Here is a 16,410-nt window from a genome sequence, read left to right as displayed (position 1 = left end):
TCCAGCTTGTTTGTATGTGTTGATTTGACTACAGCATCTGCAGTATACTTTTAGCTTCACAATGTGTCTTCGGCAATGCCTAGGGAATGTGTGAGATGGGCCGGTGCTGAGGGAGCTTCACTGAGTGCGTTTGGACAGTACTCACAGAGCGTGATAAGATGGTGTAGAGGGAACTTTACTATGTGTGGTGGGACGGTGCTGAAGGAACTTCACTGTGCGTGACGGGACGGTACTGAAGTAGTTTCGCTGAGCGTGATTGCACGGTGCTTAGAGATCTCTGCTCCCCACCATACCCAAGCTGTGAACGATGTCGTAGTGCTCTACTGCGCCGCCTGGCGTACGAGAGGGCGGTCCTCCAAGCTGGAGAGTCGAGCGCGAGCGTGTCGATGCCAGGCCTGGTCTGAGCGGGAGCGGGAAGTCCTCCAGTCCGGTGAACCGAGCGCCAGCGGGTCGATGCCAGCCCTGGTCTGAGCGGGAGTGGAAAGTCCTCCAGGCCAGCGAACCGAGCACCGGCGGGTCGATGCCAACCCGGGCCTGAGTGCGAGCGCGGTACCGGGAGCGGGAGAACGGGGCGGCCCCGAGCGGCCGCGACATGTCGAGGATCAACCACCAGCGGGACTACAAGGCCGGGGATTTGGTGTTCGCCAAGATGAAGGGCTACCCACACTGGCCGGCCCGGGTGAGGGAGAGGGCGCGGGCGGTGGGCCGAGGGAGCGGGACGGTGATCGCGGGGGAGGTGCGGTGGTGGGGGGAGGGGAGGGGGCGTGAGGAGGGGTGGAGGGTGTCGGGGTCACGTGTGCCAGAGGGTCACGTGGGTGTTGTGGTGGTCACATGCTTTGGGTGTTGGGTCGGTGGGTAGGAGACACAATTTTTGGGTGTGAAGGAGACATATTGGGGTCGGGGTTATAGGGTGGTATGTGTGGGGGGGAGCCAGGCATGTTAGGTTGTGTTGGTCGGTGGGTGGGTGGAATGGGCAGCGAGGAGATGTTATACTGTTTATATTAAGAGGGTAAGGGATCACAATGTGAGGGTGTGGGTTGACCTAGGATCACAGGAGTAATATGTTGGAAGGCAGAGTAGGGACATTGGACTGGAGGGCGTCTTATTGGAGGACTATGTTTGGTGGGCAGGAGTATTAGATTGGGAAGTAATGGATGATCTGAGATGATGTGGAGGAGTGATGTGCAGGGTGGTACAATGGGTTGAAGGGGCTTGAGGCACCGTGGTGGGGCCTGTATGAGCATGGTGGTGTACACAGGTGGCTGTGCGTCTGGTGTAGGAGTGGGTTTCGTGGGGTAGGGAGAGGAACGAGCGAGGGTGAACAGAAGCAATTGAGTAACTGGGAAGAGAGATGGTGGGATAAAGGATCATGATGGGTGATGTGGGGTGTCAGATGGGTCCAGGGTAGGGTAATACATTGGGGAAGGTTTGGCAGGGGGTATGTTGGGAAATGGGATGGTCTTTGTGGGATTTGGGTAGTTGTGTCCATGACTGTAGGCTCTTGTCCCTAAGTCTCAAATGGGACGTTGAGTTGTGTTTTATTGTGAAGAGAGAAATGACTAACAGTGTGGGAGCTGATACTATGTGTGAATGGGCACATATGTGATACTACATGCCCAGACAGAGAGAGAGAGAGACGAAAGGACTCTTGATTGGCTCTGTGGATAAACTAGATGCACATGATAGTGTATCCTCCACCTTACACGCCATCCTGATTGGGAAATGTATTGCTGTCCCTTCATTGGCAATGTTGTAAATCCTGGAACTGCCCCTTCACAGCTCCGTGGGAGCATCTTCACCAGAAGGATATCGAGAGCTCTATGGAGGGGCCAGCATAGATATGCTGGGCCAAAAGGCCTGATTCTGTTCCTCTATGAGATCAACCTCAGAGGTGATGCTCGCTCCTCTGGATGTTCTCCCCCCCCACCCAAGGCAGCTCATCCTTACCTTCTCGAGGGGCAGTTAGGAGTGAGCAGTGTTGAGCTTGCCCATAATGTCCAGATCTGAGATGTTTACAGACACACACAAGTAGAGGTTGCGAAGGTGTTTGCTTGCAGATGTAGCGCCGACTGAGCTCTTCCCGGGCCACTGGCCTGATCACAGGACAATTCACAGTGACCAGCCAACCAACTAGCTGGTACATTGGTCTCTGCTGAAACAGTGGTGTGGGATCAGAAAGAATTGGCACTGTGCCGTGTGCAGCTTTATGTTCACCATACTGAGTTAGGTGGGGGGGGGGGGGGTGGAATGCTCAGTGTGCATCCCCTTGTAACCGAAGAAGTGGTTTAGTGTCACCCTCTGAAGATGCAATCAAAAATTTTAAAGGAGGTGCTATGCTAAGGGAGGGGTGGTACTTAGGGAGGGTCACACTTCAGATGGGGTGGGGCTAAGAGAGGGTGACACTGGGGAGGGACAGGTGTGAGTGAGGGTTACACTGTGGGGAGGGATGGGAGTGAGGGAGGGTCATACCGTGAGGAGGGATGGGAGTGAGGAAGAGGTACACTGAGGGAGGTGCTGTGCTGATGTAGGTCCACCCTGTGGGAGGTGTTAGTTTCTAGTGATGCATTAAGGTATGGCCACCTTGTTGAGTGTTTGTGCAGAATACTGCGGTCTCTGTTTCAGTTTTGGGGTGGGGATGTTCTCCCCATTGTCCTTTAATTCCCCATCTAATGCTGTGTGGACTGTATGTCTAATTGCATCATATTGGTGGTATCTTGCTGTGTGAAGATAATTTCTAATAACAATAACTGTGCCTCGTGCACTTTAGTGGCTCTGGGACGTCCCGTAATTGTGAAAAGTTCTATAAGGAAAACCTTTCTCCCTCAATGAGGAGTGGTACATTGGGCAGGTATGCAGAGGGCAATTATACATGGGAGAGACAGTGAGAGGGTTGGTGTCACTTGGGAGAAGGTGGTAAGGGGAGATAACACATTGTTACAGGGAAGGGAAACATTTCATATATCTATATGTGTGTGTGTATATTTATATATTTGGTTTAAATGCTCTTAAGCATGTTACTGAGTCATAGCCAGGCGTAACTCTGCTTTTAAAGTAAAAATCCACCATTATGAAATGAAATCCACAAGTATTAGGTTACAAATATGTATTAGGGCAACTGCAGTAAAGCCACAGTAAATTATAAATTCAGCCAGCTCCATCCTGGGCACTAGCCTCCCCAGCATCGAGACCACCTTTAAAAGGCGATGCCTCAAAAAGTCGGCATCCATCATTAAGGTCCCCCATCACCCAGGACATGCTTGCTTCTCGTTGCTACCATCAGGGAGGAGATACAGGAGTCTGAAAACACACACTCAACGTTTCAGAAGCTTCTTACCTTCCTCCATCAGATTTCTGAATGAATAGTGAACCCATGAATGCTACTTAACTATTTTTGCTCTCTTTGCATTACTTAATTTATAGTTTTATGTATATTTTGTATTGAAAGTTGAATTTTTATAATTATGTATCGCATTGCTGCCTCAAAACAACAAATGTCATGACATTTAAACCTGATTCTGATTCAAAACTGATTAAATAAGACTTAAAAATTACTTTTGACAAAACTGGACTTGAGGTGGGTAAAGCAGCCCATTGCTGAACTTGACTTCAGGCAAAGCCCCGTGTTTTAGCTGTCGTTTGCCATCCCACTCACGTAGCTACCCTGTTCTTCCCATTTGCTGGTCCTGGTTTGAACTGCTGTGAGGTTCTTTGGAGCAGCAGAGATCTCACCTATTCCTTGGAAGTCAAGTCCTGTTCGTGCTTTCAAATCTACTGCTGTTGAGAGATGTCATGGGCCACATTGTCCCTGTGTTGACTTTTCCAGTGGCCCCACCCCCACACCCCTTTTCATACCCTCGTCCCATCCTTTGCCAATCAATTATATTCCCTTCTGATGCTTCCCCTGTGTCATTTGAAAATTTCCCTGCTTGCAAGCAACACCTTCCAGATTTCAACTTACTAAGTTTAAGGAAAAACATCTCTTTTTGCCCGTCTTTTGCAAGTAATCCATGTCGTCTGGCTCCTGAATCATTTGGATCTAGAAACTGTTGCTCCTCGTTTACTTGCATTGCTAACCAGAGGAAAGTCACAGTGGTCGGGACTCTGGCACTCAGTCTACCTCTGTGACTCATACGGGAAGCGAGAAGAAAAGGCACGCTGTGGTGATAGGGGATTTGTTAGGGGAGCGGACGGGAGATTCTGTGGGAGAGAACAAGATGGTTTGTTGCCTCTCAGGTACCAGTGTCCGGGATGTCTCGGATCGAGTCTTCAGCATTCTTAGTGGGAGGGTGAACAGCCATGGTCCATATCGGTACCAATAATATGGGTAGGAAGAGTGACAAGGTTCTGCATAGGGAGTTTGGGGAGTTAGGTGATAAGTTAAAGGGCAGGGCCTTCAGGGTTAAGATCTCAGGATTGCTACTCATGCCACATGCTAGTGAGGCTAGAACTAGGAAAATTATAAAGTTTAATACGTGGCAGAGGAGTTGGTGTAGGATGAAGGGAATATTGGGTTCTCTTCCAGGGAAGGTGGGATCTATACAGAAGGGACAGTTTGTACCTGAACTGGAGGGAAACTAATATCCTAGCGGGAAAGTTAATGCTGCATGAAGGGGTTTAAACTAGAGTTGCAGGAGAATTGGAACCAGACTACAAGAAAGGTTAGTGTGGCAGTTATGGAGGCAGATGTTGGGAAGACCTCGGACAAAGTCAGGAATCAAAAGGTTGAGCGTGGTGCAACAAAATCGAAAAGGACTGAAGGTGTTGTATCCAAATGTGTGCAATATATGGAATAAGGTAGATGAACTTGCAGTACAGTTGTAGATTGGCAGGTTTGATGTTGTAGGCATCACAGAATCATAGCTGAATGATTATAGCTGGGAGCTTAATATCCAAGGATACACATTGTATTGAAAGGACAGGCAGGAAGGCAGAGGGGTGGCGTTGCTCCATAAAAAATGAAATCAAATCATTAGAAGTGACATAGGGTCAGAGGTATTGACTCTTTGTGGATAGAGCTAAGGGACTGTAAGGGTAAAAAGACCCTGATGGGAGTTGTATACAGACCCCCAAATAGTAGTAAGGATGTGGCCTACAAATTGCAACGGGAGATAGAAGATGCATGCCAAAAGGGCAATGTAACAGTAGTCATAGGGGACTTCAATATGCAGGTAGATTGGGAAAATCAGGTTGAGGCTAGATTATAGGAGGGGGAATTTCTAGAGTACCTATAAGATGGCTTTTTAGAGCAGCTTGTGGTTGAGCCCACTAGAGGATCAGCTATTCTGTATTGGTGTTGTGCAATGAACCAGGATTGATTAGAGAGTTTAAAGTAAAAGAACCCTTTGGGGGGGGGTGGGGGGGGAATATGATCGAATTCACCTTGAAATTTGAGGAGAAGCTAGTCAGATGTATCAGTATGACAGTGGAGTAAAAGGAATTACAGATGCATGAGAGAGGAGTTGGCCAGAATTGATTGGAAAAGAACACTGGCAGGGATGACAGCAGAGTAGCAATGGCTGGAATTTCTGGAAGCACAGGATATATATATCTCAAAGAGGAAGAAGTATCTAAAGGAAAGAGGAAACAACATAGCTAACGAGAAGTCAAAGCCAACATGAGACCCAAAAAGAGGGCATATAATAGGGCAAAGATTAGTGGGAAGTTAGAGGATTAGGAAGCTTTTAAAAACCAACAGAAGGCAGCTGAAGAAGTTATTAAGAAGGTAAAGATGGAATACGAATGTAAGCTAGCCAATAATATTAAAGAGGATACCAAAGGTTTCTTCAGATACATAAAGTGTAAAAGGTGAGAGTGGTTTTCGAACTTCTGGAAAACGGTAGTAATGGGGGACGACAAAATAGCGGATGAAATGAGTCAGTATGTTACATCTGTCTTCACTGTGCAAGACACAAGCAGTACGGTGGAAATTTCAGGTGATGGGGTGTGAAGTTACTATAACTAGAGAGAAGGTTCTTGGGAAACTGAAAAAAATCTGAAGATAGACAAGTCACCAGTACCAGATGGTGTACACCCCAGAGTTCTGAAAGAGCGAGCTGAAGAGATTGTGGAGGCATTAGTAATTATCTTTTAAGAATCACTAGATTCTGGAGACTGGAAAATTGTAAATGCCCCTCCACTCTTTAAGAAGGGAGAGAGGTAGAAGAAAGGAAACTATAGGCCAGTTAGTCTGACCACAGAGGCTGGGAAGATGTTGGAGTTGATTATTAAAGATGAGGATTTAGGATACTTGGAGGCAAATGATAAAATTGGCCATGGTCAGCATGGTTTCCTTAAGGAAAACCTGACAAATCTGTTGGAATTCTTCAAAGAAGTAACAAGCAGGATAGACAAAGGAGAATCAGTTGATGTTTTGTATTTGGATTTTCAAAATGCCTTTCACAAGGCGCCACACTTGAGACTGCTTAACAAGCTACAAGTCCGTGGTATTACAGGGAAGATTCTAGCATGGATAAACCAGTGGCTGATTGGCAAGAAGCAAAGTGCGAGAATAAAGGGAGCCTTCTCTGACTGCTGGTGTTTCACAGGGGTCTATGTTGGGACTGATTCTTTTTACATTATATATGTCAGTGATTTGGATGATGGAATTGATGTCTTTGTTGTAAAGTTTGCAGAAGATATGAAGATAGCTGGAGGGGCAGGTAGTTTTGAGGAAGGACAGACAGTTTAAGAGAATTGGCAAAGAAATGACAGCTGGAACACAGTGTCAGGAAGTGTATGGTCATGCACGTTGATAGAAGAAATGAAAGGGTTAACTCATTTCTAAATGGAGAGAAAATACAAAAAACTGAGATGCAAAAGGAATCCTCATTTCAAGAGGATTAGAATATAAAAGCAAGGATGTTACGTTGAGACTTTGTAAAGCACTGGTGAGGCCTCAGTTGGGGTATTGTGAGCAGGCTTGGGCCCCTTATTCTTAGAAAGGATATGCTGAAATCAGAGAGGGTTCAAAGGATGTTAACAAAAATGATTCCAGGGTTGGTTGGCTTGTCATATGAAGAGCATTTGATAGTTCTGGGCCTGTATTGACTGGAATTCAGAAGAATGAAGGGTAAAGCTATAGAATGGTGAAAGGCCTTGATAGAGTGGATGTGAAGATGATGCTTCCTATGGTGGGAGAGTTTCAGACCAAAAGACACACACTCAGAATAGAGGGGTATCCTTTTAGAATGGAGATGAGGAGCAATTTCTTTAGCCAGAGAGTGGTGAATCTGTGGAATTCTTTGTCATCTGTAGAAGTGGAGGCTAATTCTGTATGGATATTTAACTTGGGCATGAAGGGATACAGGGAGAAGGCAGGATATTGGGGCTGAGAGGAAAATTGGATCAGCCATGATGAAATGGCGGAGCAGACTCGAAGTGCCAAATGGCCTGATTCTTCTCCTATATTCTATTGTCTAAATGAATCCATTAAATCTCCACTTAACCTCGTGTTTTTGTTTGTAAGTAAAACAAATCCTAGCTTCTCCACCCTTCCCACAAAACTGAAATACCTCCTTCAATACATGGTGGCCATTTAATCTGTTTTGCTAATGCTAGCTCCCAGTGGAGGAAATCCCTCAGTTCCATCGTTGGCATTGGAATTGGTTTATCATTGTCACATGTACCAGGATTCAGTGAAAAGCATGATTTGCGTAATCTCTATACAGATCAAGTGGGTTGAACTAGAACAAGTTAAAACAAAAATAATGCAGAATAAAGTGTTACAGCTACAGAAAAAGTGCAGTGCAAATAAACCTGAAAGATTATAATAAGGTAGATTGAGAGGTTAAGAGTCCATCTTATCATATTAGGAACCATTCCATATTCTTAATTACCTCATGTTTAACTAAAGACAGGATGATGGAGCATATCACTCCTGTCCTAGTTACACTGCATTGGCTTCCTGTATCTTAGAATTGATTTTAAAGTTCTCTTGTTTTTAAAGCTTTGTCTGGAACCAGAGTACATCACAAATCAATTTTGTTTTATAATCCTGCTTGAGCTCTCAGGTTATCTTCTGCTGGTCTCTTAATTTTAAAAAAAATCTCCCTCAAAAGATAATTGGCAGGTCAGCTCTTTCGAACCATGCTCCTGAATTGTAGAACTCAATACATGTGTCCCCCCTCCTTACAAATGTAGAGCATTCCTATGAAACCTTTCTTAAGCCGAAATGGCGTAAAGCAAAGAACCATTAATTTAATAGGGAAAAATTTTCTTAAAAGTGAAAATCCTCATTGTAACGTGAAAACAGGTTACTAATGTAGGTCTTTTGTAAAAGCGAAGTGGTGTAAAGCAAACATTTGTAAAGCGGGGGACACCTGTACCTGAAACTGTTAAGGGCTGCAGGCTCAGTTGACACTTTTAAGTGCCAGCTCAAAACCCATTTTCTTTTAACTAACATAATTTTGTCTTTTATTTTCATATTTGTAATTTATCCCATTGTAAAGCACGCTGAACTACACTGTATGATAAGTAAACACAAAGTACACTGCAGATGCTGTGGTCAAATGATGGCTCCTTTCAGCGGATGCTGCCCGACCTGCTGAGTTCATCCAGCTTGTTTGAACTGTATGATAAGTGTCTGATAAATAAGTTATTATATATTTTTATTTTTTCTCAGCTCAAGCTGGTAAAACCTGAGGTAGGGGCATAGCCATGCACACTCATTTCTCAATTGCTAGGAACTTTCATACTGTTCTAATAATGTGGCTATCTGGAGATTTACATAAATATTACTGTGTGGGCCTAATTGATTATGTTATTGTGTAGTGACTTTGGGATGATGCCAATTGTAGATATTGCTATTGGGACAATGTATCCCCTGTTCTTGTTCCATAGTCTTTTAATTTCCTCTTTTAGTTCAGCATATTTCTGATATTTTTTACTTATTGGTTTCTGTACGTTATATGTGTTTGGAATAGCTATATTTATTAAGTAAATTGTTCTTGTTTATCCTGTAATATTATATCTAGACAGTTGTTATGGATTGTCCTGTCTGTAATAGTGGATTGGCTGTAATATAATTTGTAGGACTCTGACTCTAATACTGGATCAGGCTTCAGATATGGTGTCTTTTATGAGTTTGTATTTTAAAGCAATATTTTGGTGAATGATGTTTGCCAGTTGATTGTGCCTGTGTAATTAATTAGATTGATTTAACTTGCTGCAGGATCTTGTAAGGGTGTTGGATTGCTTCTGATTTCTCTTGGCTTCTGCATTCTTGAATTTGTTGCTCTTTTATGTAGTATTTTTGATTTTCATGTGTTTGCTACCTGGTCCTGTATTGCCACATGGTACCCTTCTGTGTCTGGTACGCTAAGCCAGGCATTCAACGCTTCCTTGTTGGCATCTGGTGTGCTCAGATTGTGGCGATAACTTCCATGAAGGGTTACGCTCTTCCAGTGGTTAACTTTTTCTTCATTTTTCTGGATTATGCTTTCACTTAAGTTTAGGGCTATGTACTTCTTATCAGAATTGCACATGGTCATGTGGTGTGCTAAATCCTGTTTTTGTTGATGAAAATATGTCCTTAGAAGTTTTATCTGACTGTTGTGTAATTTTTTGTCCATTAATCCTCTTCCTCCTTCTGTCCGAGGCAGTGTTAATCTGAGTGTGTTCCAGTGTATATAATATTTTCTAAACTTGTCATTTCTATTCTTATTTTTCATTGTAGATTTTCCAGATCAGTTTCAGACCATGATAGTGTAGCAAAAGAATGAGTATAACAAAAGTGTTTATTGGCTTTGTTGTATTTTTACTATTGAGCTCTGTTTGGCAGATTTTCTTCAGCTTAAAATTCTGTCAAAAATTTTCCCTTTATTGCACTATGATCTATTTTCTTTGGTTGTTAAAATCCCAGGTACTTGTATGTTTCATATTCATCCAGCAGTTGTACTCTATCTGTTGCTCTCTTTTATATTCTGCTAGCTCTGTGCATCTTTCTTTATGTTTAATGTTTAGCACTTATCTAGTCCAAAGTTCATTTATATCTTTGGAGAATAGTTCTAGTATTTGAATTAATTGCTTTAGGTTTATTGATGGAAGGAGCGTATAATTTGAAATTGTCCATGTGTAGAAGCCCTGTCAAAGTCTAATTTGTTTGGTTGTTTCTGATTTCATTTCATCCAATTCAGTAAATTAGAGAACAGGTTTAAAATTAGACAAAACTATTGTGGGCTGAGGGAGTCACCCTGGAAGTCAAACTTTTGGTTGTTCATAGATAGGGTGATTATAGTATGCCAATGCTTCATCAGATGGTGTAGGAATTTCACAAGATTTAGATATATTAAGATCTCCAATTACCAATAATGTGAGACAATGCTTTTTGGTAGACAATATAACAACATGAAAGATCTCTATTTTTCCACTAGGCTTGATTTATAATTACAGAATCGTATTATTTTTATAGCTTTATTTTTTTCTCAGCTCAAGCTGGTAAAACCTGAAGTACAGGCGTAGCTAAGCATGCTCATTTGTCATTTGCTAGGAACTTTTGGACTATTCCAGTGGTGTTTATTTTAGTGGATTTCTGGAGATTTACATAAATATTGCTCTATGCACCTAATTGTTTAATTCTATTGTGTTGTGACTTTGGGATGGTACCAGTTGTAGATACTGCTATCGGGACAATTTATACCCTGTTCAGTTTCCTCTTCTAATTTGTCATATGCTTTTCACATACTGATTTCTGTATGTTATGTGTGTTTAGTATGGCTATATCTATGAAGTTTTTCTTGCTTGCTTATCCTGTGTTATTGCAGGATTCAGGAGACTAAATCTAGGGGACTAGCCTCAAAATTTGGGGGAATAAATTTAGGATGGAGATGAGGACGAATTGCTTATCCCAAAGAGTGGTGAATCAGTGGAATTCTCTGCCCAATGAAGCAGTGGAGGCTGCCTCAGTAAATATATTTAAGACCAGCTTAGATAGATTTTTGCATAGTAGGAGAATTAAGGGTTATGGGGAAAAGGCAGGTAGGCGGAGATGAGGCCATGTCCAGATCAGCTATGACCTTATCGAATGGCGGGGCAGGCTTGATGGGCCAGATGGCCTACTCCTGCTTCTTATGTTCTTATTATATCCAGATGGTTATTGTGGGTTGTCCTAACTGTAATAATGCATCAGTTGTAATATAATTTGTAAGACTCTGACTCTAAAACTGGATCAGGTTTGTATTTATGGTGTCTTTTATGGGTTACTTTGTGATGATGATTACTGTTGTTATTACAGCTGGATAGAAGATGTTCTTGAGCCTGGTGGTACCTGCTTTCAGGGTTTTGTATCTTCTGCCTTTTGGGAGAGGGCTGAAAAGAGATTGTCTGGGGTGAGTGGGGTCTTTGACTGGCTGCATTACTGAGGCAGTGGGAAGTGTAGACAGAGTCCATGGAGGGGATGCTGTTTCTGTGATGTGTGAGCTGTGTCCATTACTCTGCGGTTTTCATTGTAGAGCATTTGATAAATCAACTCTTTTTTCCTACTTCTGTCGTTTTGCTGCTAACCTGCACTAACAGTGGCTAGTTAGTCTCCCGGCATGTCTTCGGGAAGTGTGAGGAAACTGCAGTGGTGGAGAGGATGTGCAAACTCCACACAGAAAGCATCCAGGGATCAATGCTGTAGCACCATTGTTCTTGTTTTCCTAAATCTGAATCGCTATGTTCATGAACATGGCAGGGCTTTCTCATGGAGCTTAGGGCCCTGCAGGTGTTGTAGAGTGCTATAGTTCTCTGTAAGTGCAACACAAGATTGTGAAGAAGCTGTTTGGTACACGGGCTTTCAATCAGGACGTTGAATGTGGGATATGTGGTATGTAGCAGATATATAAGACATTGGCGTTAGTGACATTGCACTTGGAGTCTTGGCCTGAATGGTGACTATTTATCCCTCTCCATAGATGCTGTCTGACTTGCTGAGCTCCTCCAGCATTTTGTCTGTGTTGCTCTGAATTTCCAGCATCTGCAGAATCTCCTGAGTTTATGACTTGGATATGTGTTCAGTTTTCGTTAACATGTCATTATAGGAAAGATGCAGAAGAGATTTCTGAGAATGTTGCCGGATCTTGAGTCCGACAACTGGAGATCGTGGGTTAAGGGTGAAAGGTGATATGTTAAAGGGGACCATGAGGGGGAAATTCTTCACTCAGAGGATGGTGAGATTGTGAAATGAGCTGCTGGTACAGGTGGTGGATGTGATTTCAGTTTCAACGTTTAAGATTGGATTGGTGCATGCATGGGAGTGATATGGAGGTTGATGGGATGGGACTAGGCAGTCTAAATGGTGGAGCATAGACTAGATGGGCTGAAGGGGCTGTTTCTCTGCTGTAGTTTTCTCTGATTCTATGACTTGAAGGACTGAGTTATCGACTGAGGACTTCATTCTTGGAGCATAAAAGACTGAGGAAAGTTGTAGAGGTGAAGAAAATCATGACGGCCATTGACAAGGGACTGGGCACAGTCTTTTTCCTGGCACCGGGAAATCAAAAGCTAGAAGACTTGGTATAAGGTGAGAGGAAAAGGATGTAGAAGGAGCCTGGACGACTTCTTTACCCAGAGGGTGGTGGGTATATAGAACAAGCTGCTACTGGGCGTGGTTGAGGCAGGTAACAACACTTCAAAGACACTTGGACAGGTGGCATCAGCTGATGAAATTTCCGGAGCCTGGCTGCATGTGGCTGGATACCCAGTGTCAGCGATAACTAGCTAGATTGTTTATGAAATTAGTGCAGAGGCTCATCTGCTTGTATTATAAATAATCTGCATTTGTGCAACGTTCAATGTCCACACTGTATTTGTATCCTTTCCCATTACAGGGGCAGAGCCGTACTGGCACTGGCAGGTGATCTGATGTCAGTGGGTATCAAGGTGGAAGCCCGTAGTCGCACGAGAAAAGTGCTTGTCGATGTTGGGGGTCAAATATCTCAGCCCCTAAGACATCACTGTCCTCGGACTTACCATTCTAAGCTGCTTTAGCCCAATGGCGGTGACCGTGGAATTCATTGCTGTGGAGGACAAGTCATTGAGTGTACTTTAGGCAGCGATCGACAGGTTCTAGGTTGGTTGTGCTACTGATCAGATGGAGGTCAATCTGGAGCAATGTGAAGTGGAAGGTTGAACGTGAAGGTAGACTACAGGGTTATGGCAAGATTCTTATCAGTGTGGAGGAACAGAGGGATCTGGGGGTCCATGTCCATAGATCCCTCAAAGTTGCTGTACAAGTTGACAGGGTGGTTAAGAATGTGTATGGTATGTTGGCGTCATTAGTCGAGGGATTGAGTTCAACAGCCGCAAGGGAATCTTGCAGCTCTATAAAGCTCCGGTTATACCACTTATACCGCTTAGAATATTGTGTTCAGTTCTGGTCGCCTCATTAGAGGAGGGTACAGAAGAGTTTAGCTGGATCAGACAGCAACACCTTATGAAGAAAGGTTGAGTGAACTAGGCCATTTCTGTTTTGTTAAGCAGGATGTGAAATGACTCAGTAGAGGGGTACAAGATGATATGCACAATAGACCGAGAGGATAGCCTGTAACTTTACCCAGGGTAAAAAGCCATAATTTTAAGGTCAATGGAGGAAAGTGTTGGGGAGGAATTGTCAGAGGTAGTTTTTTTACATAAAGAGTAATGGGTATGTAGAACACTATCTAAGAGACTCTTAGATAGTCACGTGGATGGTAGAAAAATGTGAGTTATTTGGGAAGGAGGGGTTAGATTGATGTTAGAGTAGATTAAAAGGTCTGCACAATATTGTGGGCTGAAGGGCCTGTACTGTTCTGTGTTCTATGTGATGAGATTAAGGGTTATGGGGAGAAGGTGCAAGGTGGGATTCAGAAAGATATAATCAGTGTGATTGAACAGTGGTACAAATTCAATGGGCCAAATGCCCTGGTTCTGCTCCTATAATATTAGTCACAGAGTAAGCAACATGGAAACTGCCCAGCTGGCGTGTGCCAGCCACAGCATCCTCCCTGCTACTCCCAGTTTACCAGATTTGGCCCATGTGGCTATCAATATGCCAATATACCTTACAGTCTTGTTCACCACCTTGTGTTCCTTTAGAAATGAGGGTGTTTGGTGGTTACTGCAAGGCACCGTTTAATCCCTAACCCCTCTGTAAGCACAGCAGACTAGGCTGCATACCACAAGACCTGGATAACTTACAGGTAGGGGCTGATAGCTAACACTTGGCCCACAGAATATGTTTGACAGTGAGATCCCCCAGCAGGAGAGAGTAATCAGTTTCCCATTACTGTCACCAAGATCCCACCTTGGTCACCAAGGGTCACCACTACCAAAGGTGGAACCGGACCAGCTACATAAAATCTGTCACGTCACATTAATGGGGTTAGAGGCCCTCCAGCTTTTCGCTAAAGTGCAAGGGGGGGGGGGTGGTGTGATGGAAATGAGATTCTGCAGATGGCTGGTACTTCAGAGCAACGTATACAAAATGCTGGAGGAACTCAGCAGGTCAGGCAGCATCTGTGGAGAGGAATAAACAATTAACATTTACAGCCAAGAGTCTTCATCAGGACTTCATCATGGGATGCCCTTCACTTGTCTGGGTAAATGCAACTACGGCAGTAGTTGGGGCAACCCTTTGAATTACCATTACACGCACCATCCCAGCTCTATCTACTCACCTCCACTCTTAATGTCTGCTAGGAGCAAGGACAGCAGGCACAGGGGGTGTAGTTCCCCTTCTTGCAGCTCCCCCTTTCCCCAACAGATACATTTTCATCGGGTCCAAATCCGGCTAGTTCCACATGGGCAATCTCACCAGAAGGAGCAGAATGGGCACAGCACCCTGCCAGTTAGTGCTGGACACGTAATGCCCGTCTCGACTTGTGGTGTCCTACTGATTAAAACAGGCAGGCAGACTGAGAGAATGCATTTCCACAGAGCACCTCACAGCTGATTCCTTTGACATGTTCTGCTTGCGGTCTAGGAGGTCTGACACCCTTGTAGTGGATGTCTCCGCCTTGTAAGATTCTACCCACTGGAGCGTGCTAAGAGTTGAATTGTCAGATATTAGTGTTGCTGGTTGGGAGGTTAACATTGGGGAATCTACCCCCCCCCCCCCACCCCACATAGTGGATGAGGCAGTTTAACCTGGCATCCAGGACTGGCATTTCGCATGATGTGACGTTCCCACAGTGTGACTCTCCCTCAGTGCTACCCCTCCCACAGTGTGACTCTCCCTCAGTGCTACCCCTCCCACAGTGTGACTCTCCCTCAGTGCTACCCCTCCCACAGTGTGACTCTCCCTCAGTACCACACCTCCCACAGTGTGACTCTCCCTCAGTGCTACCCCTCCCACAGTGTGACTCTCCCTCAGTGCTACCCCTCCCACAGTGTGACTCTCCCTCAGTACCACACCTCCCACAGTGTGACTCTCCCTCAGTGCTACCCCTCCCACAGTGTGACTCTCCCTCAGTACCACACCTCCCACAGTGTGACTCTCCCTCAGTGCTACCCCTCCCACAGTGTGACTCTCCCTCAGTGCTACCCCTCCCACAGTGTGACTCTCCCTCAGTGCCACACCTCCCACAGTGTGACTCTCCCTCAGTGCTACCCCTCCCACAGTGTGACTCTCCCTCAGTGCTACCCCTCCCACAGTGTGACCCTCCCTCAGTACCACCCTCCCACAGTGTGACTCTCCCTCAGTGCTACCCCTCCCACAGTGTGACTCTCCCTCAGTACCACACCTCTACTTGTGGCTCTGCCTTAATTATCTCCAGCCCTTGGTATTCTCCTCCCTTTAGTATTCTCTTTTCCTCAGTTCTCCCTCTCACAGTTTAAGCTGAGGGAGTTCTCCTTCCCTCAGTATTCCCCCTCATTCATTCCCCTCTGTTCTTCCTGCCCCTTCATACTGAACTGAGTCTAGACTGAGGGCACCAGCCTCTGACTCCGAGGAGTGTGTAACTCAACCCTGGCTAACACTTCAATTTTTAATATTTAAGGTCTGCATGCAGTTTATCTTTTAAAATCACACACTAAAGAAGTTTTTTTTTAATGTATAGACGACCAAATGAGACTTTAACCATGCAATCAGAGAGGTGCCTAGTGGGCTGTTGCTATGGTGTCGGAGGTTGGGTGTGTCCTGCTGTCCAGAATGTGTGTCTGCACCAGATGATTAACTCCCTCTTGGTGAATAGAGGCCTTGTCTGCGGGGCAGATCTCCAGCTCCTCAACTGTGTAGCACTTTACAACTGGGGTTTTTGATTTTTATTGCTTATTTACTATTATTATTATTATTCTCTATTTGCATTTGCGCACTTTGTTGTCTTTTCTGCATTGGTTGTTTGTCCGTCTCTGTCTGGCGCAGTTTTACATTGATTTTCAGAATCAGAATCAGGTTTAATATCACTGGTGTATGTCGCGAAATTTGTTTTGCAGCAGTACAAAATAATATATTAC

The 16,410-nt window shown here is 44.4% G+C and overlaps 1 protein-coding gene across 1 annotated transcript in view; it reads left to right on the top strand.

Moving 5' to 3' along the window:
• Positions 1 to 419: 419 nt before the first annotated feature.
• The window catches only part of LOC140735866 (hepatoma-derived growth factor-like), a 36,416-nt gene continuing 20,425 nt past the window's right edge, over positions 420 to 16,410 (top strand). Inside the window, exon 1 of the mRNA XM_073061423.1 lies at positions 420 to 679. Coding sequence (XP_072917524.1) covers positions 593 to 679 — 87 coding nt within the window. The 5' untranslated portion in view covers positions 420 to 592. The remainder of the gene's footprint in view (positions 680 to 16,410) is intronic.

Source organism: Hemitrygon akajei, chromosome 11, assembly GCF_048418815.1.
Source record: "Hemitrygon akajei chromosome 11, sHemAka1.3, whole genome shotgun sequence".
Classification (NCBI taxonomy): Eukaryota; Metazoa; Chordata; class Chondrichthyes; order Myliobatiformes; family Dasyatidae; genus Hemitrygon; species Hemitrygon akajei.
This window is presented reverse-complemented; position numbering and strand designations above follow the sequence as displayed.